The sequence below is a fragment of the Mustelus asterias genome, unplaced genomic scaffold, assembly GCF_964213995.1.
Source record: "Mustelus asterias unplaced genomic scaffold, sMusAst1.hap1.1 HAP1_SCAFFOLD_253, whole genome shotgun sequence".
NCBI classification, from domain to species: Eukaryota; Metazoa; Chordata; class Chondrichthyes; order Carcharhiniformes; family Triakidae; genus Mustelus; species Mustelus asterias.
Window position 1 is genome coordinate 182,755 of NW_027590220.1, and position 24,300 is coordinate 207,054.

Below are 24,300 nucleotides of genomic sequence, written 5' to 3' on the forward strand. Positions count from 1 at the left end.
CGGCACTGGGAGAACCAGGAAACATGAAGTTAACTGTTTGTTAGGTGTGAATTATACTGTAAATGGCAGAGCCCTGAGGAACATTAACATACAGAGGGATCTGGGCGTTGCAGGTCCACAGGTCCCTAAAAGTGGCAACACAGGTGGCCAAGGTGATTAAGAAGGCAAAAAGCAGGCTTGCCTTCATCAGCCGGGGCACTGAGGTACAGAATGTTCCAGAATCATAGAATCCCTACGGGACAGAAGGAGGTCATTTGGCCCATCGAGTCTGTACTGACCACAATCCCACCCAGGTTCTATCCCCATAACCCCATGCATTTAACCTCCTTCGTCCACTGACACCAAGGTCAATTTAGCATGGCCAATCAACCTAACCGCACATCTTTGGACTGTGGGAGGAAACTGGAGCACCCAGAGGAAACCCATGCAGACATGGGGAGGATGTGCAGACTCCACACAGACAGTTACCCGAGGCCGGAATTGAACCCAGATCCCTGGCGCTGTGAGGCAGCAGTGCTAACCACTGTGTCACCGTGCCATCCAGTGTGCAGGTATGTAAAACCTTGGTTAGGCTGCATTTGGAGTATTGCGTTCAATTCTGGTCACCACATTACAGGAAGGATGTGGCAATGAATTCCACAGATTCACCACCCCCTGGCTGAACAGTCCCAGCCTCTCCAATCTATCCTCATAGCTGGAGCTGAGAGCTGGAGATGAATGTTTGATCTGGTCAGAGCTCACAGACTGGACGGCAGCAGCAAGCCCTCCTTCCCCTCAGTTAATCTTCATTGTAACACGATCATAAATGGAAAATAGTTCCTCTGCCAGGACTGAGAACATTCTGGAAGAATTTGTTTTTAAAAGACACTGTTGATTAAAGGCTTAAATCAAGGTCTCTGCTTGTTGCTGTCGAGAAAAAACAGTATTTCACATGGAAAGGTAATGGTCAGAAGTCTCACAACACCAGGTTAACGTCCAACAGGTTTGTTTGGAATCATGAGCTTTCGGAGCGCTGCTCCTTCATCAGGTGAGTGGGCCCTGATATAAACCTGCTGGACTTTAACCTGGTGTTGTGAGACTTCTTACTGTACCCACCCCAATCCAAAGCGACAACTCCACATCATGAAAAGGTAATTAAGCAGTTTGAAAGAAGGTGGAACCTCCTAACGCTGATGGAGTATTTACAAACAGGTCACATGGTGCTGTATGGGTTCGGAAAAAATACGGGAGGATCAACTCCCTGGATAAAAAGGCAAGAGCTCCAGAAGATCCAGATCCAGGCCCGAGCAGAAAGTGAATGGAAGTTATAGAGTCATAGAGGTTTACAGCATGGAAACAGGCCCTTCGACCCAACTTGTCCATGCCGCCCTTTTTTTTAAAACCCCTAAGCTAATCCCAATTGCCCACATTTGGCCCATATCCCTCTATACCCATTGTACCCATGTAACTGTCTAAATGCATTTTAAAAGACAAAATTGTAACCGCCTCTACTACTACCTCTGGCAGCTTGTTCCAGACACTCACCACCCTCTGTGTGGAAAAATTGCCCCTCTGGAATCTTTTGTATCTGTCCCCTCTCACCTTAAACCTGTGCCTTCTAGTTTTAGACTCCCCTACTTTTGGGAAAAGATATTGACTATCTAGCTAATCTGTGCCCCTCATTATTTTACAGACCTCTATAAGATCATCCCTCAGCCTCCTACGCTCCAATGAAAAAAGTCCCAGTCTATCCAGCCTCTCCTTATAACTCAAACCATCAAGTTCCGGTAGCATCCTAGTAAATCTCTTCTGCACTCTTTCTAGTTTAATAATATCCTTTCTATAATAGGGTGACCAGAATTGCACACAGTATTCCAAGTGTGGCCTCACCAATCTCTTGTACAACTTCAACAAGACGTCCCAATTCCTGTATTCAATGTTCTGACCAATGAAACCAAGCATGCTGAATGCCTTCTTCACCACTCTGTCTCCCTGTGACTCCATTTTCAAGGAGCTATGAACACGTACCCCAAGATCTCTTTGTTCTGTAACTCTCCCCAACACCCTACCATTAACTGAGTAAGTCCTGCCCTGGTTCAATCTACCAAAATGCATCACCTCACATTTGTCTAAATTAAACTTCATCTGCCATTCGTCAGCCCATTGACCCAATTGATCAAGATCCCACTGCAATTGGAGATAACTTCCTTCACTGTCCACCATGCCACCAATCTTGGTGTCATCTGCAAACTTACTAACCATGCCCCCGATATTCTCATCCAAATCATTAATATAACAAAAGTTGTTCTGAAGTCGCTCCGCATTCCGAAACTGATTGAGTTTTCCTCAGAGTCTGTCTGAGGAGCAGTGCAAGATTCATCGATCGTTAGACCAGTGCTGAGAGACCACCTGTATAATCTGGATCCATTTCCAGCACTCGATCAGTTATCCTTTTCCCTTGAACCATTGACCTTTAACCTGTTCAGACCAGAAGAATGTTGGCGGATTTCCTGTTTTATTTGATTATTTTTGGAGCTTTTGTGTGTGTGAGGGGCAGGGTATTTAGAGTAATTATTGTAATTTATACGTCATATTCTAGGTAAATAAGTTTTGCATTTCCACTTGACGAGTCTGGTTTATGATTAATGACTGATTTTATTGATTATTCAAGAAACCAGGACATGAGGTGATGCTGAGATTCACCAGTAAAGCACGTTTCTGTATCGCCAGCTGGAGAAATGACTGAAATCTAAGCTGTGACCCTTGGAGTGATGGAATTAAACAGAGGGAACACTCCTCCCTCCTCTTCTGTGACAACACTCAGGAGAATTCTGCGGTAAATTTGCAATGAAACTGCGTGATGGTCTTCAGCGCGATCTTCAAACTCTCAGCTGGGGCCAGAATACTCATCCTGCAAAGAGAATTGAGCAGTGTGAGGGTGGTTATAGCTGACTGCAGTCACACAGTAACACCCTCAGCATTTCGACCTCAAAAAAAGAGTTAGCAGCTCACCGCAATGGGCCAAAGGGCCTTTGCTGTGCTGTACAACTCGATGTCTCAGTGAGGTTCCAGAAACTTCCATACTGATAATCAAAAAGGGAGGGCAAAAGTACGACATGACTCAACTCAAAGACGAATGTCATGCCAATGACACTGCGGTAGCGTGGCCCCTTTAAGGGGGTGACCCCTGAGGGTCATGTGACTGGGCCAGACCCTATGGAGAGGCAGTGTGGGAAGCCCAGCCAATCAGGAGCAAGGATGTGTGCCCTGGGCCAGGGAGGAACCTCAGTTGGAGCCACGGAGAAGAAGCAACATGAATCCAGTCAGATCCATAACCTGTGTCGAAAGGTAAAGTTTATTAGTCATAAGTAGACTTATATTAACATTGCAATGAAGTTACTATGAAAATCCCCGAGTCGCCACACTCCGGCGCCTGTTCAGGTCAATGCACCAAACCAGCACGTCTTTCAGACTGTGGGAGGAAACCGGAGCAACCGGAGGAAACCCAGGCAGACACGGGGAGAATGTGCAAACTCCACACAGACAATGACCCGAGGCTGGAATTGAACCCGGTTCCCGGGCGCTGTGAGGCAGCAGTGCTAACCACTGTGCTACCGTGCTGCCCATAATTACATATTAAAATAATAATGTGTTCATTGTTAAAGACACAATAAGTTACCTTCAGCTTTACCATACACACTCTCCCCGGAGATCATCAAATATTTCCCATCAAACATTCAAGAAACAAACTGGGGCCCCACAAACTTTATCACTATCACCGTAAACATCACCTCAGTGTCATTGCACACCAAACACTCCCAGGACAGGCACAGCACGGGGTTAGATACAGAGTAAAGCTCCCTCTACACTGTCCCCCATCAAACACTCCCAGGACAGGTACAGCACGGGGTTAGATACAGAGTAAAGCTCCCTCTACACTGTCCCCCATCAAACACTCCCGGGACAGGTACAGCACGGGGTTAGATACAGAGTAAAGCTCCCTCTACACTGTCCCCATCAAACACTCCCAGGACAGGTACAGCACGGGGTTAGATACAGAGTAAAGCTCCCTCTACACTGTCCCCATCAAACACTCCCAGGACAGGTACAGCACGGGGTTAGATAAAAGTAAAGCTCCCTCTACACTGTCCCCATCAAACACTCCCAGGACAGGTACAGCACGGGGTTAGATACAGAGTAAAGCTCCCTCTACACTGTCCCCCATCAAACACTCCCAGGACAGGTACAGCACGGGGTTAGATACAGAGTAAAGCTCCCTCTACACTGTCCCCCATCAAACACTCCCAGGACAGGTATAGCACAGGGTTAGATACAGAGTAAAGCTCCCTCTACACTGTCCCCCATCAAACACTCCCAGGACAGGTACAGCACGGGGTTAGATACAGAGTAAAGCTTCCTCTACACTGTCCCCCATCAAACACTCCCAGGACCGGTACAGCACGGGGTCAGATACAGAATAAAACTCCCTCTACACTGTCCCCATCGAACACTCCCAGGACAGGGACAACACGGGGTTAGATACAGAATGAAGCTCCCTCTACACTGTCACCATCAAACACTCCCAGGACAGGGACAGCACGGGGTTAGATACAGAGTAAAGCCCTATCTACACTCTATCTTCCCCTGTGCTGTACCTGTGCTGAGTGTTGTGAGGTTGGGATAAAGCTCTGTGTGATATGGAGTATAAATCTGGCAGTTGCACAGTTAATTTGAGGAAATCAGCATTTTCCGTATGCAACGCAATCCTTGGTGACATTTGATTTTAATTTTTAAGTTTCTGGTAACTCAGTAAACCAGGAATTGTGACCCTTTGAATCCTGGTTGTTGACTATTCACATCATGCGGAATGGAAGGGAATAAAGTGCAGTCCCCACACCATTAATGATATATTGCTGGACATAAGAACATAAGAACTAGGAGCAGGAGTAGGCCATCTGGCCCCTCGAGCCTGCTCCGCCATTCAATGAGATCATGGCTGATCTTTTTGTGGACTCAGCTCCACTTACCCGCCCACTCACCATAACCCTTAATTCCTTTATTGTTCAAAAATGTATCTATCCTTGCCTTAAAAACATTCAATGAGGTAGCCTCAACTGCTTCACTGGGCAGGGAATTCCACAGATTCACAACCCTTTGTGTGAAGAAGTTCCTCCTCAACTCAGTCCTAAATCGGCTTCCCCTTATTTTGAGGCTTTGCCCCCTAGTTCTAGTTTCACCCGCCAGTGGAAACAACTTCCCTGCTTCTATCTTATCTATTCCCTTCATAATCTTATATGTTTCTATAAGATCTCCCCTCATTCTTCTGAATTCCAATGAGTATAGCCCCAGTCTATTCAGTCTCTCCTCATAAGCCAACCCTCTCAACTCCGGGATCAACCTAGCGAATCTCCTCTGCACCCCCTCCAGTGCCAGTATATCCTTTCTCAAGTAAGGAGACCAAAACTGTACACAGTACTCCAGGTGTGGCCTCACCAGCACCTTATACAGCTGCAACATAACCTCGCTGTTTTTAAACTCCATCCCTGGAGCAATGAAGGACAAAATTCCATTTGCTTTCTTAATTACCTGCTGCACCTGCAAACCAACTCCTTGAGATTCCTGCACAAGGACACCCAGGTCCCTCTGCACAGCAGCATGCTGCAATTTTTTACCATTTAAATAATAGTCCATTTTGCTGTTATTCCTACCAAAATGGATGACCTCACATTTACCAACATTGTACTCCATCTGCCAGACCCTCGCCCACTCACTTAGACTATCTATATCCCTTTGCAGACTTTCAGCATCCTCTGCACACTTTGCTCTGTCACTGATCTTAGTGTCTTCTGCGAATTTTGACACACTACACTTGGTCCCCAGCTCCAAATCATCTGTGTAAATCGTAAACAATTGCGGTCCCAACACTGATCCCTGAGGACCTCATCCAAAAATCGTTTCTCAGATCAGAACAGCAAGAACAATGACTCAGATGAGGGGAGCATCGGAACATGAGGCCATTCAGCCCCTCGAGCCTGTTACACAGAAACAGGAGGAGGCCATTCAGCCCCTCGAGCCTGTTACACAGGAACAGGAAGAGGCCATTCAGCCCCTCGAGCCTGTTACACAGGAACAGGAGGAGGCCATTCAGCCCCCGAGTCTGTTACACAGGGATAGAAGGAGGCCATTCAGCCCCTCGAGCCTGTTACATCATCCAATGAGATCATTGTTGATGTGGAACCTAACTTCATCTCCCCAGCTTTATTTCCCGTTGCTGAATAGCCGGAAGCAGAGACGATTCTGGGCCTGGCAATGTGCGCTCAGACAGGATTAATCAATAACCTCAGGGTAATGGAGCCTCGAGGTTGCAGTGATCAATTTCACTTCCATTTGAAATGGAGAAGTGTGGGTCTGAAACTGGTGTTTTAAACTTAAATAGATGTCATTACAAGGTTAGGAAGGTAGGAGGGCCTGGGTAAGATGCTCTTTCAGAGAGTCAGTTTAAAAATATCACTATCATTTGAGGAAAGGTGCTGGGAAAACCATTGGACCTAAAAGCTGACAAGTCCGCAGGACCAGATGGCCTGTACATCAAAGAACAAAGAACAGTACAGCACAGGAAACAGGCCCTTCGGCCCTCCAAGCCTGTGCCGCTCCTTGTTCCAACTAGACATCCGAGGATTTTAAAAGGCGTGGCTGCAGAAAGAATAGATCAATCGGTTATAATCTTCCAAAGTCCCTTAGATTGTGGAAGGGTCCCAGAAGATTGGAAAATAGTTAATGTAGCACATTTATTCAAGTAACCAGGGAGATAGAAAGCAGGAAACTACAAACCAGGCAGCCTCACATCGGTCAAAGAACAAAGAAAATTATAGCACAGGAACAGGCCCTTCGGCCCTCCAAGCCTGCACCGACCATGCTGCCCGACTGAACGAAAACCCACTATCCTTCCGGGGACCATATCCCTCTATTCCCATCCTATTCATGTATTTGTCAAGATGCCCCTTAAAACTCACTATCATATCCACTTCCACTACCTCCCCCGACAACGAGTTCCAGGCACCCACCACCCTCTGTGTAAAAAAACTTGCCTTGTACATCTCCTTTAAACCTTACCCCTCGCTCCTTAAACCTGTGCCCCCGAGTAATTGACTCTTCCATCCTGGGAAAAAGTTTCTGACTATCCACTCTGTCCATGCCCCTCATAATCTTGTAGACTTCTATCAGGTCTCCCCTCAACCTCCGTCACTCCAGTGAGAACAAACCAAGTTTCTCTAACCTTTCATCAAAGCTAATGCCCTCCATACCAGGCAACATCCTGGTAGATCTTTTCTGTACCCTCTCCAAAGCCCCAGTCATTGGGAAATTGCTAGAATCCATTATTAAGGAGGTTATAGCAGAATACTTAGAAATTCAATGTGACCAGGCAGAGTCAGTATGGTTTTATGGAAGTGAAATTGTGTTTACATCATTTACTGGAGTTCTTTGAGGATTTAACAAGCAAGGTGGATACAGGGGAACCTACAAATCTGGTGTTACATGAATTTCCAAAAGGCACTTGATAAGATGTCACAGCAAATGTTCCTACACTAGTCAATGGTATCTTGTGTAATATGTTAACACGAATAGAGGATTGGTTAGGCAACTGGAATCAGAGCAGGAATAAATGGGTCTTTATCAGGTTGACAAGCTGTAACAAATGGTCTGCCACATGGATCAGTGTTGGGGCAGCAACTATTCACAGTCTCCATCAATGATGTGGATGGAGGGAGTGAATGTTTGAAGCTAAATTTGCCGATAACACAAGATGGGCCGGACAGTAAGTTATAGAATCCCTACAGTGCAAAAGGAGGCCATTTGGCCCATCAAATCTGCACCAACACCAATCTCACCCAGGCTCTATCGCCATAGCCCCAAGACTAGGAAGGTAAATGGAATGTTGGTGTTTATTATGAGGGGAATGGAATATCAAAGTAGGAAGTTTGACTGCAGCTGGACAGAGCCTTGGAGAGATCACATCTAGAATACCGGGGACAGGATTTGAAAAAGGATATCATGACGTTTGAAGCAGTTCAGGGAAGGTTCGCCGGACTCATTCGGGAATGAAAGGGTTATCCCGTGAAGAAAGGTTGACCGTGGGAGTTTAGAAGAATGAGAGGTGATGGTATTGAAACGTACAAGATCCTGAGAGGATTGGACAGGGAGAGGGTGTTTCCTCTTGTGGGGGAGACTAGAACCAGGGCTCTCAGTCTGAGGATACAGGGTAGGCCGTTTAGGACAGAGCTGAGGGGAAATGTTTTCACCCAGAGAGTGGACAGCCTGTGGAATTCGCTACCACAGTAAGTAGTTGAGGCCAAAAGCATTGAATGTTTTCAAGAAGCAGTTGGAGGAAGCACTTGAGGTGAAAGAGATCGAAGGATATGGGGGGGGAGGCGGGATCAGGTTATGGAGTTGGATGATCAGCCATTATCAAAATGAATGGTGGAGCAGGCAGCAAGGGCCGAATGGCCTCCTCCTGCTCCTGTTTTCCATGTTTCTATCCACAGGGAACGCTGACATGGAACGAGCAAAGCTCTGCTTGTTGATAGCTTTGGGAATTGTGAAGCCATTAACCCGTCGCTCTGCTGCATTCATCCTGAGAATGTGTCCTTGCCCCATATCCACACACCTGAAGTGAAAAATACCATCCCGCTGCCCAAATACTTTCCCTGGGATCAGGAAGTATCCCGTCTCCTCCAATAGCTTCAGGCAGTAAAACAGGTCCGGTTCCTGGTGTAGGAGCTGAAAGACATTTAGTGAAATCCTCACTGACTGATTCCAACCATTGGGCGACTGACACTGGGAGAGAATCATTTCTGTCTATCAGGCTTCCAATATCATCTCACCCTGAAAACTATGATCAAAGCACAACGTACTCACCCCACTGCCCCCGACACCACCGCCCACTGCCCCACCCCGTCCCCCACGCCCTCCCCAACCCCCTCCCCCACACCCTCCCCTCCGCCATCCACTCCCCTCCCCCACCCCGTCCCCCTCCCTACCCCCCTCCCCCACTCCCTCCCTACCCCCTTACCCCAACTCCACCCCCTCCCCCACCCTGTCCCCCACCCCGTCCCCCACGGCCTCCCCAACCCTCTCCCCCACACCCTCCCCCATCCACTCCTCTCCCCACCCCCTCCCCCTCCCCCACTCCCTCCTCTCCCCCTCCCCACCCCCTCCCCCACTTCCCTCCCTCTCTCCTTACCCCACTCCATTCCCTCCCCCACCCTGTCCCCCATCGCACCCCCTCCCCACCCCCACAGCTCTGCCAGATTCACTTTTCACCTCTAACACGGGGCGATGTGGAGAGCTGGGTCCAGTTGTAGGGCTCAGGGTTAGGGATGGAGTGATTGGAACTGGACAATTGTGACCATTTAGCCAAACCCCAGGTTGTGATTGTTCAAACCTGTCCAGCAGTAACTGTCTGGTTGCCGTCGCTCCCAGTTATTTCCCCTTTTTACCTTGGCTTTCTCTCTGGCTTTGGCTGGGATCTCAATCCTTGGGAAGGCGTAAATGCCACTGTTGATGGGGTGACAGCGCATCCCGGGGACACTGTTGAACATTTGCTCCGTCAGGTGAGCTTTCTCACTCATCTCTTTCTGAAAGCTCTGCTTCTCCTGTCAAATGAAAATATTGTCAAAGCTTTGCACAGAGCCTGGGAACCGCAACATCCGAACTCCGTCAATCGGCTTTGGAAGAAACTGTGAATTGGGAGCATTCGATTATTGGACATTGAGTCAGAGGGATGTAATGGATCAGCCAATCACGAGACATGAGACCATGAGGCCATTCAATGAGATCAGCACTGCAATTGTACAGGGCGTTGGTGAGGCCACATCTGGAGTATTGTGTGCAGTTTTGGTGTCCTTATCTGAGGAAGGATGTCCTTGCTATAGAGGGAGCACAGCGAAGGTTTACCAGGCTGATTCCTGGGATGGCAGGTCTGTCATATGAGGAGAGACTAAGTCGGTTAGGATTATATTCACTGGAGTTTAGAAGAGTGAGAGGGGATCTCATAGAAACATATAAAATTCTAACAGGGTTAGACAGGGTAGATTCAGAAAGAATGTTCCCAATGGTGGGGGAGTCCAGAACTAGGGGTCATAGTTTGAGGATAAGGGGTAAACCTTTTAGAACTGAGGTGAGGAGAAATTTCTTCACCCAGAGGGTGGTGAATGTGTGGAATTCACTCCCACAGTAAGTAGCTGAGGCCAAAATGTTGTGTGATTTCAGGAAGAAATTAGATTTCGCTCTTGGGGCTAAAGGGATCGAGGGATATGGGGGGGGGGGGGGGCGGGGGGGGGGGGGGATCAGGATATTGAATTCAATGATTAGCCATGATGGTGATGAATGGTAGAGCAGGCTCGAAGGGCCGAATGGCCTCCTCCTGCTTCTAGTTTCTATGTTTCTATGAGTGATTTGTGCATTAATCCAACCTATCCCCTCTCCCACTCAGCTGCACCTTCTGTAACATCCTGACTAAAACTGAGCAAACTCCACGACTCTCAGCTTCCAGGTGACTCCTGCTGCACCTTCCGGGGCAGAGTCCCGCTTTGTGTGGACAATTCTTTCCGAATTTCTATCCTGTGAGTGAACTGTTTCTGGTTTTGAAGTTGTGTGATCTTGTCCTCGTCTCCCTCACCAGCAGAGGAAATTTCTCCCAATTTAACAAAGAACAAAGAGCAGTACAGCACAGGCCCTTTGGCCCTCCAAGCCTGCACCGACCGTGCTGCTCTGACTAAACTGAAACCGTATGCATTAATGGAGTCCGTATCCTTCCATTCCCATCCTATTCGTGTATTTGTCTGGTTGCCCCTTAACTGTCGCTATCGTACCGCCTCCCACCACCTCCCGGGGTACTGCGTTCCAGACATTCACCAACCTACAACTATTCCTTTCAAAATCCCCCCCGGATATCAAATCATCCTTTATCCATCGATATTCCAGAGGTTACAAACGGGGTTGATGTCATCTCTCCTCACTGACCCTGGCCAATGCCGGCCTCCCAACCAGAGGTTCTGTCGGTCATTTTTAACACCGGACTGTGTTACTCCTCGGAAAGAGATGTCTTTCAATTCTGGCTCATTTTAATGTTAAATGTGTGGCTTTCAATTCGACACTCTCAGGATAATGTGAACAATTTGCGAGTCCTGTCTCCCACTCCCAGTATTCACAATGTCGGCACCATGTCTCCAATTAATTCTGTTAATCAGTTGGAACTTTGTAAACTCAATAACGTCCATCTGAGGGTGTGAGGCACAAATGTACTATCAGAGAACAAGCGGGGAGAGACTTCAGGGTGCTCCGATGCAGAGGGATCTGGGTGTCCTTGTCCATGAGCCACTGAAAACCAGCATGCAGGTACAGCAGATAATGAAGCAAGTGAATGGAATGTTGGCATTTCTAGCTAAAGGAATAGAATATAAAGATAAGGAAGGATTGCTGCAACTATACAAGGGTTTTAATTCTGTCGGGCAGCATGGTCAGTGCAGGCTTGGAGGGCCGAAGGACCTGTTCCTGTGCTGTCATTTTCCTTGCTCTTTTTTTTTTGTCAAAAAGACAAGTTTTTGGAGAATTATGAAGGGAGGGTGATGTTTGACAGGATTAGGAGACAAGACAGCCAGTCCATGGAGGAATATAGCATGGAATTTGATAAGGGCCGTAACAGGCTAATGAAGTTTAATTTGGAGATTCCAGATGTGGTATTGGCCTTTAAGATTTTGGACAGTGCGTGTGTGTCTCAGGTGGATAATCTTCTGGCGATGACGGGAGTACAATGTAACGGAAGAGACACCCTCTTTCATCAAATGGTGACATCATTAAAGAAGTTTTTTGGAAAACAATTGTTCCCCGCCACTTTTGTCAATTCAGATCGGAATGTCAAAGCGCCCAGGGAGAGGGTTCAGTAGGAGCTCTGCCGCATTCTCCACCAAATGGTACACGGAGGCCCCGAAACAGAGACAGTTCCACCAATAACAGACCTGATGTTGAAACTGGATATAACCGGGTTTGATAATGGAGATAGAAGACACACGGGGGAGGGTGATAAAAGATGTTTAACTGGAAGGGATGGTGAATTGCTGTTTTCAATGCAATTTCCCCACCTCAATGCAAAGTGAAGAAACCGTGTCTTTGAAGCAACAGCAAAGAGAATATAAAGATAAGGATCATGAAGAACTTGAATTGATGTCATAGTGGACAGTGAAGAAAGTTATCTCCGATTGCAACAGGATCTTGATCAATTGGGCCAGTGGGCTGACGAATGGCAGATGGAGTTTAATTTAGATTAATGCGAGGTGATGCATTTTGGTAGATTGAACCAGGGCAGGACTTACTCAGTTAATGGTAGGGTGTTGGGGAGAGTTACAGAACAAAGAGATCTAGGGGTACATGTTCATAGCTCCTTGAAAGTGGAGTCACAGGTGGACAGAGTGGTGAAGAAGGCATTCAGCATGCTTGGTTTCATCGGTCAGAACATTGAATACAGGAGTTGGGACGTCTTGTTGAAGTTGTACAAGACACTGGTAAGGCCACACTTCATAGAAACCCTACAGTGCAGAAAGAGGCCATTTGGCCCATCGGGTCTGCACCGACCACAATCCCACCCAGGCCCTACCCCCATATCCCTACACATTTACCTGCTAATCCCTCTAACCTACGCATCTCAGGACGCTAAGGGGCAATTTTAGCATGGCCAATCAACCTAACCCGCACATCTTTGGACTGTGGGAGGAAACCGGAGCACCCGGAGGAAACCCACGCAGACACGAGGAGAATGTGCAAACTCCACACAGACAGTGACCCAAGCCGGGAATCGAACCCAGGTCTCTGGAGCTGTGAAGCAGCAGTGCTAACCACTGTGCTACCGTGCCGCCCCGCTTGGAATACTGTGTACAATTCTGGTCACCCTATTATAGAAATGATATTATTAAACTAGAAAGAGTGTAGAAAAGATTTACTAGGATGCTACCAGGACTTGATGGATTGAGTTATAAGGAGAGGCTGGATAGACTGGGACTTTTTTCTCTGGAGCATAGGAGGGTGAGGGGTGACCTTATGGAGGTCTATAAAATAATGAGGGGCATAGACAAGGTACATAGAACATAGAACATAGAACAGTACAGCACAGAACAGGCCCTTCGGCCCACGATGTTGTGCCGAGCTTTATCTGAAACCAAGATCAAGCTATCCCACTCCCTATCATCCTGGTGTGCTCCATGTGCCTATCCAATAACCGCTTAAATTTTTCTAAAGTGTCTGACTCCACTATCACTGCAGGCAGTCCATTCCACACCCCAACCACTCTCTGCGTAAAGAACCTACCTCTGATATCCGTCCTGTATCTCCCACCACGAACCCTATAGTTATGCCCCCTTGTAATAGCTCCATCCACCCGAGGAAATAGTCTTTGAACGTTCACTCTATCTATCCCCTTCATCATTTTATACACCTCTATTAAGTCTCGCCTCAGCCTCCTCCGCTCCAGAGAGAACAGCCCTAGCTCCCTCAACCTTTCCTCATATGACCTACCCTCCAAACCAGGCAGCATCCTAGTAAATCTCCTCTGCACTCCTTCCAGCGCTTCCACATCCTTCCTATAGTGAGGTGACCAGAACTACACACAATATTCCAAATGTGGTCTCACCAAGGTCCTGTACAGTTGCAGCATAACCCCACGGCTCTTAAACTCCAACCCCCTGTTAATAAAAGCTAACACACTATAGGCCTTCTTCACAGCTCTATCCACTTGACTGGCAACCTTTAGAGATCTGTGGATATGGACCCCAAGATCTCTCTGTTCCTCCACAGTCTTCAGAACCCTACCTTTGACCCTGTAATCCACATTTAAATTTGTCCTACCAAAATGAATCACCTCACATTTATCAGGGTTAAACTCCATTTGCCATTTTTCAGCCCAGCTTTGCATCCTATCTATGTCTCTTTGCAGCCTACAACAGCCCTCCACCTCATCCACTACTCCACCAATCTTGGTGTCATCAGCAAATTTACTGATCCACCCTTCAGCCCCCTCCTCTAAGTCATTAATAAAAATCACAAAGAGCAGAGGACCAAGCACTGATCCCTGCGGCACACCGCTAGCAACCTGCCTCCAATCCGAAAATTTTCCATCGACCACCACCCTCTGTCTTCGGTCAGACAGCCAGTTACCTATCCAATCGGCCAACTTTCCCTCTATCCCACACCTCCTCACTTTCATCATAAGCCGACCATGGGGGACCTTATCAAACGCCTTACTAAAATCCATGTATATGACATCAACTGCCCTACCTTCATCAACACACTTAGTTACCTCCTCAAAAAATTTTATCAAATTTGTGAGGCACGACTTGCCCTTCACGAATCCGTGCTGACTATCTCGGATTAATCCGCATCTTTCTAAATGGTCGTAAATCCCATCCCTAAGGACCCTTTCCATCAATTTACCAACCACCGAAGTAAGACTAACCGGTCTATAATTACCAGGGTCATTTCTATTCCCTTTCTTAAACAGAGGAACAACATTCGCCATTCTCCAGTCCTCTGGCACCATCCCCGTGGACAGCGAGGACCCAAAGATCAACGCCAAAGGCTCTGCAATCTCATCCCTTGCCTCCCAAAGAATCCTAGGATACATTTCATCAGGCCCAGGGGACTTATCGACCTTCAGTTTATTCAAAATTGCCAAGACATCCTCCCTCCGAACATCTATTTCCTCCAGCCTATTAGCCTGTAACACCTTCTCTTCCTCAAAAACATGGCCCCTCTCCTTGGTGAACACTGAAGAAAAGTATTCATTCATCACCTCGCCTATCTCTACTGAGGGATATCTTTACCCAGAGGCAGGGGAGTCTAAAACTAGAGGGCATAGGTTTAAGGTGAGAGGGGAGAGATACAAAAGTGTCCAGAGGGGCAATTTCTTTCACACAGAGGGTGGTGAGTGTCTGGAACAAGCTGCCAGAGGTAGTAGTAGAGGGGGGTACAATTTTGTCTTTTAAAAAGCATTTAGACAGTTACCTGGGGAAGATGGGTATAGAGGGATATGGGATTTGCTTAGGGATTTAAAAAAGAAAGGGTGGCATGGACAAGTTGGGCCGAAGGGCCTGTTTCCATGCTGAAACAAAAAAGAAAAAAGATAAGAAAATAAGACTTGTTTTGGTCACAGAAACATTGAGCCCAATAATGGGTGGCACGGTAGCACAGTGGTTAGCACTGCTGCTTCACAGCGCCAGGGACCCGGGCAACGCGGTAGCACAGTGGTTAGCACTGCTGCTTCACAGCTCCAGGGACCCGGGGCGGCACGGTAGCACAGTGGTTAGCACTGCTGCCTCACAGCTCCAGGGACCCGGGGCGGCACGGTAGCACAGTGGTTAGCACTGCTGCTTCACAGCTCCAGGGACCTAGGTTCAATTCCCGGCTTGGGTCACTGTCTGTGTGGAGTTTGCACATTCTCCTCGTGTCTGCGTGGGTTTTCTCCGGGTGCTCCGGTTTTATTATCATAGAATCCTACCGTGCAGAAAGAGGCCATTTGGCCCACTGAGTCTGCACCGACCACAATCCCACCCCTGCCCTACCCCCATATCCCTACATATTTACCCTCTAACCCCTCCAACCTACACATCCCGGGACACGAAGGGGCAATTTAGACACAGTCCAAAGATGTGCGGGTTAGGTTGATTGGCCATTCTAAATTGCCCCTTAGTGTCCCGAGATGCGTAGGTAAGAGGGATTAGTGGGTAAATATGTAGGGTAATGAATACTTTACCTCGGTATTCACGGTGGAAAGGGATCTGGGTGGTTGTACTGCTGGTTTGCGGTTTGCGGTGGACAGAAAGGATCGAGCATGTGGACATAAAGAAAGAGGATGTGTTGGAACTATTGAATGGCATCAAGGTTGGTAAGTCGCCGGGACCGGATGGGATGTACCCCAGGTTACTGTGGGAGGCGAGGGAGGAGATTGCGGAGCCTTTGGCGATGATCTTTGCATCGTCGATGGAGACGGGAGAGGTTCCGGAGGATTGGAGGATTGCAGATGTGGTCCCTATATTCAAGAAAGGGAACAGGGACAGCCCGGGAAATTACCGACCGGTGAGTCTAACCTCAGTGGTTGGTAAGTTGATGGGGAGGATCCTGAGAGACAGGATTTATGATCATCTAGAGAAGTTTAGTATGATCAAAAGTAGTCAGCACGGCTTTGTCAAGGGCAGGTCGTGCCTTACGAGCCTGGTTGAGTTCTTTGAAAATGTGACCAAACACATTGACGAAGGAAGAGCGGTGGATGTGGTCTATATGGACTTCAGCAAGGCGTTCGATAAGGTCCCCCATGCAAGACTTCTTGAGAAAGTGAGAGGGCATGGGATCCAAGGGGCTGTTGCCTTGTGGATCCAGAACTGGCTTGCCTGCAGAAGGCAGAGAGTGGCTGTGGAGGGGTCTTTCTCTGCATGGAGGTCAGTGACCAGTGGAGTGCCCCAGGGATCTGTTCTGGGACCCTTGCTGTTTGTCATTTTCATAAATGACCTGGATGAGGAAGTGGAGGGATGGGTTGGTAAGTTTGCTGACGACACCAAGGTAGGTGGTGTTGTGGATAGTTTGGAGGGATGTCAGAAGTTGCAGCGAGACATAGATAGAATGCAAGACTGGGCGGAGAAGTGGCAGATGGACTTCAACCCGGATAAGTGTGTAGTGATCCATTTTGGCAGATCCAATGGGATGAAGCAGCAGTATAATATGAAGGGTACCATTCTTAGCAGTGTAGAGGATCAGAAGGACCTTGGGGTCCGGGTCCATAGGACTCTTAAATCGGCCTCGCAGGTGGAGGATGCGGTCAAGAAGGCGTACGGCGTACTAGCCTTCATTAATCGAGGGATTGAGTTTAGGAGTCGGGAGATAATGCTGCAGCTTTATAGGACCCTGGTTAGACCCCACTTGGAGTACTGCGCGCAGTTCTGGTCACCTCATTACAGGAAAGATGTTGAAGCCATTGAAAGGGTGCAGAGGAGATTTACAAGGATGTTGCCTGGATTGGGGGGCATGCCTTATGAGGATAGGTTGAGGGAGCTTGGTCTCTTCTCCCTGGAGAGACGAAGGATGAGAGGTGACCTGATAGAGGTTTACAAGACGTTGAGAGGTCTGGATAGGGTAGACTCTCAGAGGCTATTTCCAAGGGCTGAAATGGTTGCTACGAGAGGACACAGGTTTAAGGTGCTGGGGGGTAGGTACAGAGGAGATGTCAGGGGTAAGTTTTTCACTCAGAGGGTGGTCGGTGAGTGGAATCGGCTGACGTCGGTGGTGGTGGAGGCAAACTCGTTGGGGTCTTTTAAGAGACTTCTGGATGAGTACATGGGATTTAATGGGATTGAGGGCTATAGATAGGCTTAGAGGTAGGGATATGATCAGCGCAACTTGTGGGCCGAAGGGCCTGTTTGTGCTGTGGCTTTCTATGTTCTATGTTCTATGATATGGGGGTAGGGCCCGGGTGGGATTGTGGTCGGTGCAGACTCGATGGGCCAAATGGCCTCTTTCTGCACTGTAGGGTTTCTATGATTTCTATGAGTGAGTGGGCTGATGATGAACTCTTTAAACTGGGCAGTGTTGGATCGTGGATGTACATCAACTGTATGTGGCAAAGATAGTCTCAATTGCTAATTAGGCTCTCCTGATCAGAAAGACTGAAAGAAAGTGACAGTTCCACCTGTTTTTGATTTGGAGATGAGAATATAACGTCTTCCAGAAGGGTGGTACTTCCCTGTCGGATTGCAGGAAACAACTTGTTCATTCGGACAGATGTTTCCAGTGACAGAGCTTTGTTATTAAGCCGGTCTGTCATGAAACAAGCCCATAGACTGTCGATTTGAAGCTTGACAAAGCTGTGCTATTTGGAAGGTGTGCAGATGGACATTTTACAAGGTCAGGCCATTATTGCCTTTCTCTAAGTGAACTGAAAATGAGGCTAACAGACAACAGCATGATGGATAAAAAGAATATTATTCTGAAACTCCGTAAGCAGTTTTGTCATCCAGCACCACAGAGACTGAGAGCACTGCTGCAGGATGGAGGTGTGTCATCGTCATGGGCCTGATCTCAATGACGAGACAGAGTACAGGAATGAGATAGAGAATCTGGTGAACTGGTGCGGCAACAATAATCTCTCCCTCAATGTCAACAAAACAAAGGAGATTGTCATCGACTTCAGGAAGGGTAAAGGAGAACATGCCCCTGTCTAGATCAAGGGGACGAAGTAGAAAGGGTCGAGAGTTTCAAGTTTTTAGGTGTCCAGATCACCAACAACCTGTCCTGGTCCCCCCATGCCGACACTATAGTTAAGAAAGCCCCACCAACCCCTCTACTTTTTCAGAAGACTAAGGAAATTTGGCATGTCAGCTACGACTCTCACCAACTTTTACAGATGCACCATAGAAAGCATTCTTTCTGGTTGTTTCACAGCTTGGTATGGCTCCTGCTCTGCCCAAGACCGCAAGAAACTACAAAAGGTCGTGAATGTAGCCCAATCCATCACGCAAACCAGTCTCTCATCCATTGAGTCTGTCTACACTTCCCGCTGTCTCGGAAAAGCGGCCAGCATAATTAAGGACCCCATGCAAATTCTCTCTTCCACCTTCTTCCATCAGGAAAAAGACACAAAAGTCTGAGGTCACGTACCAACCGACTCAAAAACAGCTTCTTCCCTGCTGCTGTCAGACTTTAGAATGGACCTACCTCGCACTAAGTTGATCTTTCTCTACACCCTAGCTATGACTGTAACACTACATTCTGCACACTCTCCTTTCCTTCTCTATGAACAGTATGCTTTGTCTGTATAGCGCGCAAGAAGCAATACCTTTCACTGTATGTTAATACATGTGACAATAAATCAAATTAAAAGATCGAGGCTATAATGATCTCACAGAGCAACTGTCAGCCTGATGTGAGATCTGTACACACGGGAGATGGACACCCCCACGTCCACTCGCGAGTCTGTGATTAGCCTGGGATTTCAATGATGTCGTGGCGATGGATTTGAAGATTTGGGATGAAGACAGAGGCGTCTGTTTATTGTACTTTGTGGACATGGCCACCCAGCTCAGCTTATCCACACTGATTTACAGCAAAGACAATAAGACTATTGTGGACAAGATGATGGCTTCATGGATTGGAACAGGGTTTGGGAGTAGCGTCTAAATTCCTGACAGACAATGGGGGTGAATTTGCGAATGATGAGTTCGGTGTGAAAATGTAAATATTGTGGCACACTGCGGCAGAAAGCCCATTCCGCAACAGTCCCTGTGAACGGAATACTGAGCTGATCGAGCATCACGCTCTGGCCAATCAACCAGGCTGTAGATTGCAGATTGTGTTGCATGGGCCGTACAGGTGAAACATTCATTATAAACGGTGGGGGGGGTGGGGGGGATGGGGGGGGGGGGGTTGTAATCCATACCAATTGGTATGTGGGAGGAACCCAAGATTACCGTCAGTATGACGGACGCTCCTCCAACATTAGAAGGGACAAGCATGAGCTCCAATTTTTCTGCACTGTTGAATGGCGTGCGTGCAGGGAGAAAGGCCTTCATTAAGATTCAGAGCAGAGATGCTGAGCCCTGAAGCATCGCAAAACACCATCAGTCTTAGTTCTTTGAGGACGTAACCAGCAAGGTGGATAGTGGGGAACCTGTGGATGTGGTATATCTAGATTTCCAGAAGGAGTTTGACAAGGTGCCGCAGAACAGAGTGATCCAGAAGGTGAGGTCGCAGGGGATTGGGGGTCGAGTACTAGATTGGATTGAGGATTGGCTGAGTGACAGGAAGCAGAGACTCGGGTGTCTGGCTGGAGAAATGTAACGAGCGGGGTGTCGCAGGGGTCAGTCCTCAGACCTCAACTGTTTACAATCTATATAAATGATCGACAAGCAGAGACAGAGTGTAACATAGCAAAATCTGCAATGATACTAAAATAGGCGGGAAAGCAGGCAGTGAAGAGGAGATAAAGATTTTACAGGTGGATATAGATAGGCTAGGAGAATGGGCCATAATTTGTCAGATGGAGTTTAATGTGGATTAGTGTGAGGTTGTCCATTTTGACAGAAAAATAGAAAGGCAAATTATTACCTAAATGGAAAGCAGCTTCAAAATGCATCTGGGCAGAGGGATCTGGGTGTGTGTGTTCTGGGCAGAGGGATCTGGGTGTGTGTGTTCTGGGCAGAGGGATCTGGGTGTCTGTTTTCTGGGCAGAGGGATCTGGGTGTGTGTGTTCTGGGCAGAGGGATCTGGGTGTGTGTGTTCTGGGCAGAGGGATCTGGGTGTCTGTGTTCTGGGCAGAGGGATCTGGGTGCCTGTGTTCTGGGCAGAGGGATCTGGGTGTCTGTGTTCTGGGCAGAGGGATCTGGGTGTCTGTGTTCTGGGCAGAGGGATCTGGGTGCCTGTGTTCTGGGGAGAGGGATCTGGGTGTCGGTGTTCTGGGCAGAGGGATCTGGGTGTCTGTGTTCTGGGGAGAGGGATCTGGGTGCCTGTGTTCTGGGCAGAGGGATCTGGGTGTCGGTGTTCTGGGGAGAGGGATCTGGGTGTCGGTGTTCTGGGCAGAGGGATCTGGGTGTGTGTGTTCTGGGCAGAGGGATCTGGGTGTCTGTTTTCTGGGCAGAGGGATCTGGGTGTCTGTGTTCTGGGCAGAGGGATCTGGGTGTGTGTGTTCTGGGCAGGGGAATCTGGGTGTCTGTGTTCTGGGCAGAGGGATCTGGGTGCCTGTGTTCTGGGCAGAGGGATCTGGGTGTCTGTGTTCTGGGCAGAGGGATCTGGGTGTCTGTGTTCTGGGCAGAGGGATCTGGGTGCCTGTGTTCTGGGGAGAGGGATCTGGGTGTCGGTGTTCTGGGCAGAGGGATCTGGGTGTGTGTGTTCTGGGCAGAGGGATCTGGGTGTCTGTGTTCTGGGGAGAGGGATCTGGGTGCCTGTGTTCTGGGCAGAGGGATCTGGGTGCCTGTGTTCTGGGGAGAGGGATCTGGGTGTCGGTGTTCTGGGCAGAGGGATCTGGGTGTGTGTGTTCTGGGGAGAGGGATCTGGGTGTCGGTGTTCTGGGCAGAGGGATCTGGGTGCCTGTGTTCGGGGCAGAGGGATCTGGGTGCCTGTGTCTCTGGGCAGAGGGATATGGGTGTCTGCGCTCTGGGCAGAGGGATCTGGGTGTCTGTGTTCTGGGCAGAGGGATCTGGGTGTGTGTGTTCTGGGCAGAGGGATCTGGGTGTCTGTGTTCTGGGCAGAGGGATCTGGGTGCCTGAGTTCTGGGCAGAGGGATCTGGGTGCTTGTGTTCTGGGCAGAGGGATCTGGGAGTCTGTGTTCTGGGCAGAGGGATCTGGGTGTCAGTGTTCTGGGGAGAGGGATCTGGGTGTCTGTGTTCTGGGCAGGGGGATATGGGTGTCTGCGCTCTGGGCAGAGGGATCTGGGTGTCTGTGTTCTGGGCAGAGGGATATGGGTGTCTGTGTTCTGGGCAGAGAGATCTGGGTGTCTGTGTTCTGGGCAGAGGGATATGGGTGTGTGTGTTCTGGGGAGAGGGATCTGGGTGCCTGTGTTCTGGGCAGAGGGATCTGGGTGTCTGTGTTCTGGGCAGAGGGATCTGGGTGTCTGTGTTCTGGGCAGAGGGATCTGGGTGTGTGTGTTCTGGGCAGAGGGATCTGGGTGCCTGTGTTCTGGGCAGAGGGATATGGGTGTCTGCGCTCTGGGCAGAGGGATCTGGGTGTCAGTGTTCTGGGGAGAGGGATCTGGGTGTCTGTGTTCTGGGCAGAGGGATATGGGTGTCTGCGCTCTGGGCAGAGGGATCTGGGTGTCTGTGTTCTGGGCAGAGGGATATGGGTGTCTGTGTTCTGGGCAGAGAGATCTGGGTGTCTGTGTTCTGGGCAGAGGGATATGGGTGTGTGTGTTCTGGGGAGAGGGATCTGGGTGCCTGTGTTCTGGGCAGAGGGATCTGGGTGTCTGTGTTCTGGGCAGAGGGATCTGGGTGTCTGTGTTCTGGGCAGAGGGATCTGGGTGTCTGTGTTCTGGGCAGAGGGATCTGGGTGTCTGTGTTCTGGGCAGAGGGATCTGAATGTCTGTGTTCTGGGCAGAGGGATCTGGGTGTCTGTGTTCTGGGCAGAGGGATCTGGGTGTCTGTGTTCTGGGCAGAGGGATCTGGGTGTCTGTGTTCTGGGCAGAGGGATCTGGGTGTGTGTGTTCTGGGCAGAGGGATCTGGGTGTCTGTGTTCTGGGGAGAGGGATCTGGGTGTCTGTGTTCTGGGCAGAGGGATATGGGTGTGTGTGTTCTGGCGAGAGGGATCTGGGTGCCTGTGTTCTGGGCAGAGGGATCTGGGTGTCTGTGTTCTGGGGAGAGGGATCTGGGTGTCTGTGTTCTGGGCAGAGGGATATGGGTGTGTGTGTTCTGGCGAGAGGGATCTGGGTGCCTGTGTTCTGGGCAGAGGGATCTGGGTGTCTGTGTTCTGGGCAGAGGGATCTGGGTGTCTGTGTTCTGGGCAGAGGGATCTGGGTGTCTGTGTTCTGGGCAGAGGGATCTGGGTGCCTGGGTTCTGGGCAGAGGGATCTGGGTGTGTGTGTCCTGGGCAGAGGGATCTGGGTGTCTGTGTTCTGGGCAGAGGGATCTGGGTGTCTGTGTTCTGGGCAGAGGGATCTGGGTGTGTGTGTTCTGGGGAGAGGGATCTGGGTGCCTGGGATCTGGGCAGAGGGATCTGGGTGTGTGTGTTCTGGGCAGAGGGATCTGGGTGTCTCTGGGCAGAGGGATCTGGGTGTGTGTGTTCTGGGCAGAGGGATCTGGGTGTCTGTGTTCTGGGCAGAGGGATATGGGTGTCTGCGCTCTGGGCAGAGGGATCTGGGTGTCTGTTTGGGGCAGAGGGATCTGGGTGTCGGTGTTCTGGGCAGAGGGATCTGGGTGTGTGTGTTCGGGGCAGAGGGATCTGGGTGTCGGTGTTCTGGGCAGAGGGATCTGGGTGTGTGTGTTCTGGGCAGAGGGATCTGGGTGTGTGTGTTCCGGGCAGAGGGATCTGGGTGTGTGTGTTCAGGGCAGAGGGATCTGGGTGTGTGTGTTCTGGGCAGAGGGATCTGGGCAGAGGGATCTGGGTGTGTGTGTTCTGGGCAGAGGGATCTGGGTGTCTGTGTTCAGGGCAGAGGGATCTGGGTGTCTGTGTTCAGGGCAGAGGGATCTGGGTGTGTGTGTTCGGGGCAGAGGGATCTGGGTGTCTGTGTTCTGGGCAGAGGGATCTGGGTGTGTGTGTTCTGGGCAGAGGGATCTGGGTGTGTGTGTTCTGGGCAGAGGGATCTGGGTGCCTGTGTTTGGGGCAGAGGGATCTGGGTGTCTGTGTTCTGGGCAGAGGTATCTGGATGTCTCTGGGCAGAGGGATCTGGGTGTCTGTGTTCCGGGCAGAGGGATCTGGGTGTCTGTGTTCTGGGCAGAGGGATCTGGGTGTGTGTGTTCTGGGCAGAGGGATCTGGGTGTGTGTGTTCTGGGCAGAGGGATCTGGGTGTCTGTGTTCTGGGCAGAGGGATCTGGGTGCCTGTGTTCTGGGCAGAGGGATCTGGGTGTCTGTGTTCTGGGCAGAGGGATCTGGGTGTCTGTGTTCTGGGCAGAGGGATCTGGGTGCCTGTGTTCTGGGGAGAGGGATCTGGGTGTCGGTGTTCTGGGCAGAGGGATCTGGGTGTCTGTGTTCTGGGGAGAGGGATCTGGGTGCCTGTGTTCTGGGCAGAGAGATCTGGGTGTCGGTGTTCTGGGGAGAGGGATCTGGGTGTCGGTGTTCTGGGCAGAGGGATCTGGGTGTGTGTGTTCTGGGCAGAGGGATCTGGGTGTCTGTTTTCTGGGCAGAGGGATCTGGGTGTCTGTGTTCTGGGTTTGAAATGTGTATACTTCAATGCCAGGAGTATTCGCAATAAAGTGGATGAACTTGCAGCGTGGATCAGTACCTGGGACTTCGATGTTGTGGCTATTTCAGAGACATGGATAGAGCAGGGGCAGGAATGGATGCTGCAGGTCCCGGGGTTCAAATGTTTTAGTCGAAGTAGGGAAGGAGGTAGAAGAGGGGGAGGGGTAGCATTATTGGTCAGAGATTGTATCACAGTGTCAGAGAGGAGGTTTGATGAGGACTTATCTGTTGAGGTAGTATGGGCGGAGATTAGAAATAGGAGAGGAGAGGTCACCCTGTTGGGAGTCTTTTATAGACCTCCTAAAAGTTCTAGAGAGGTTGAGGAAAGGATTGCGGAGTCAATCCTGCTTAGGAGTGAAAGTAATAGGGCAATTGTTATGGGGGATTTTAACTTGACTAATA

General features: G+C 49.4%; 1 protein-coding gene across 2 annotated transcripts in view; it reads right to left on the reverse strand.

Moving 5' to 3' along the window:
• Nucleotides 1-2,617: 2,617 nt before the first annotated feature.
• The window catches only part of LOC144485956 (alanine aminotransferase 2-like), a 72,784-nt gene continuing 51,101 nt past the window's right edge, over nucleotides 2,618-24,300 (reverse strand). The window contains exons 7-9 of one of the 2 annotated variants that reach the window (XM_078204027.1): nucleotides 9,477-9,632; nucleotides 8,645-8,757; nucleotides 2,618-2,890 (exon numbers count right to left, since the gene is read on the reverse strand). In XM_078204027.1, coding sequence (XP_078060153.1) covers nucleotides 2,800-2,890; nucleotides 8,645-8,757; nucleotides 9,477-9,632 — 360 coding nt within the window. In that variant the 3' untranslated portion in view covers nucleotides 2,618-2,799. The remainder of the gene's footprint in view (nucleotides 2,891-8,644; nucleotides 8,758-9,476; nucleotides 9,633-24,300) is intronic. The other variant, XM_078204028.1, reaches the window with a different exon arrangement.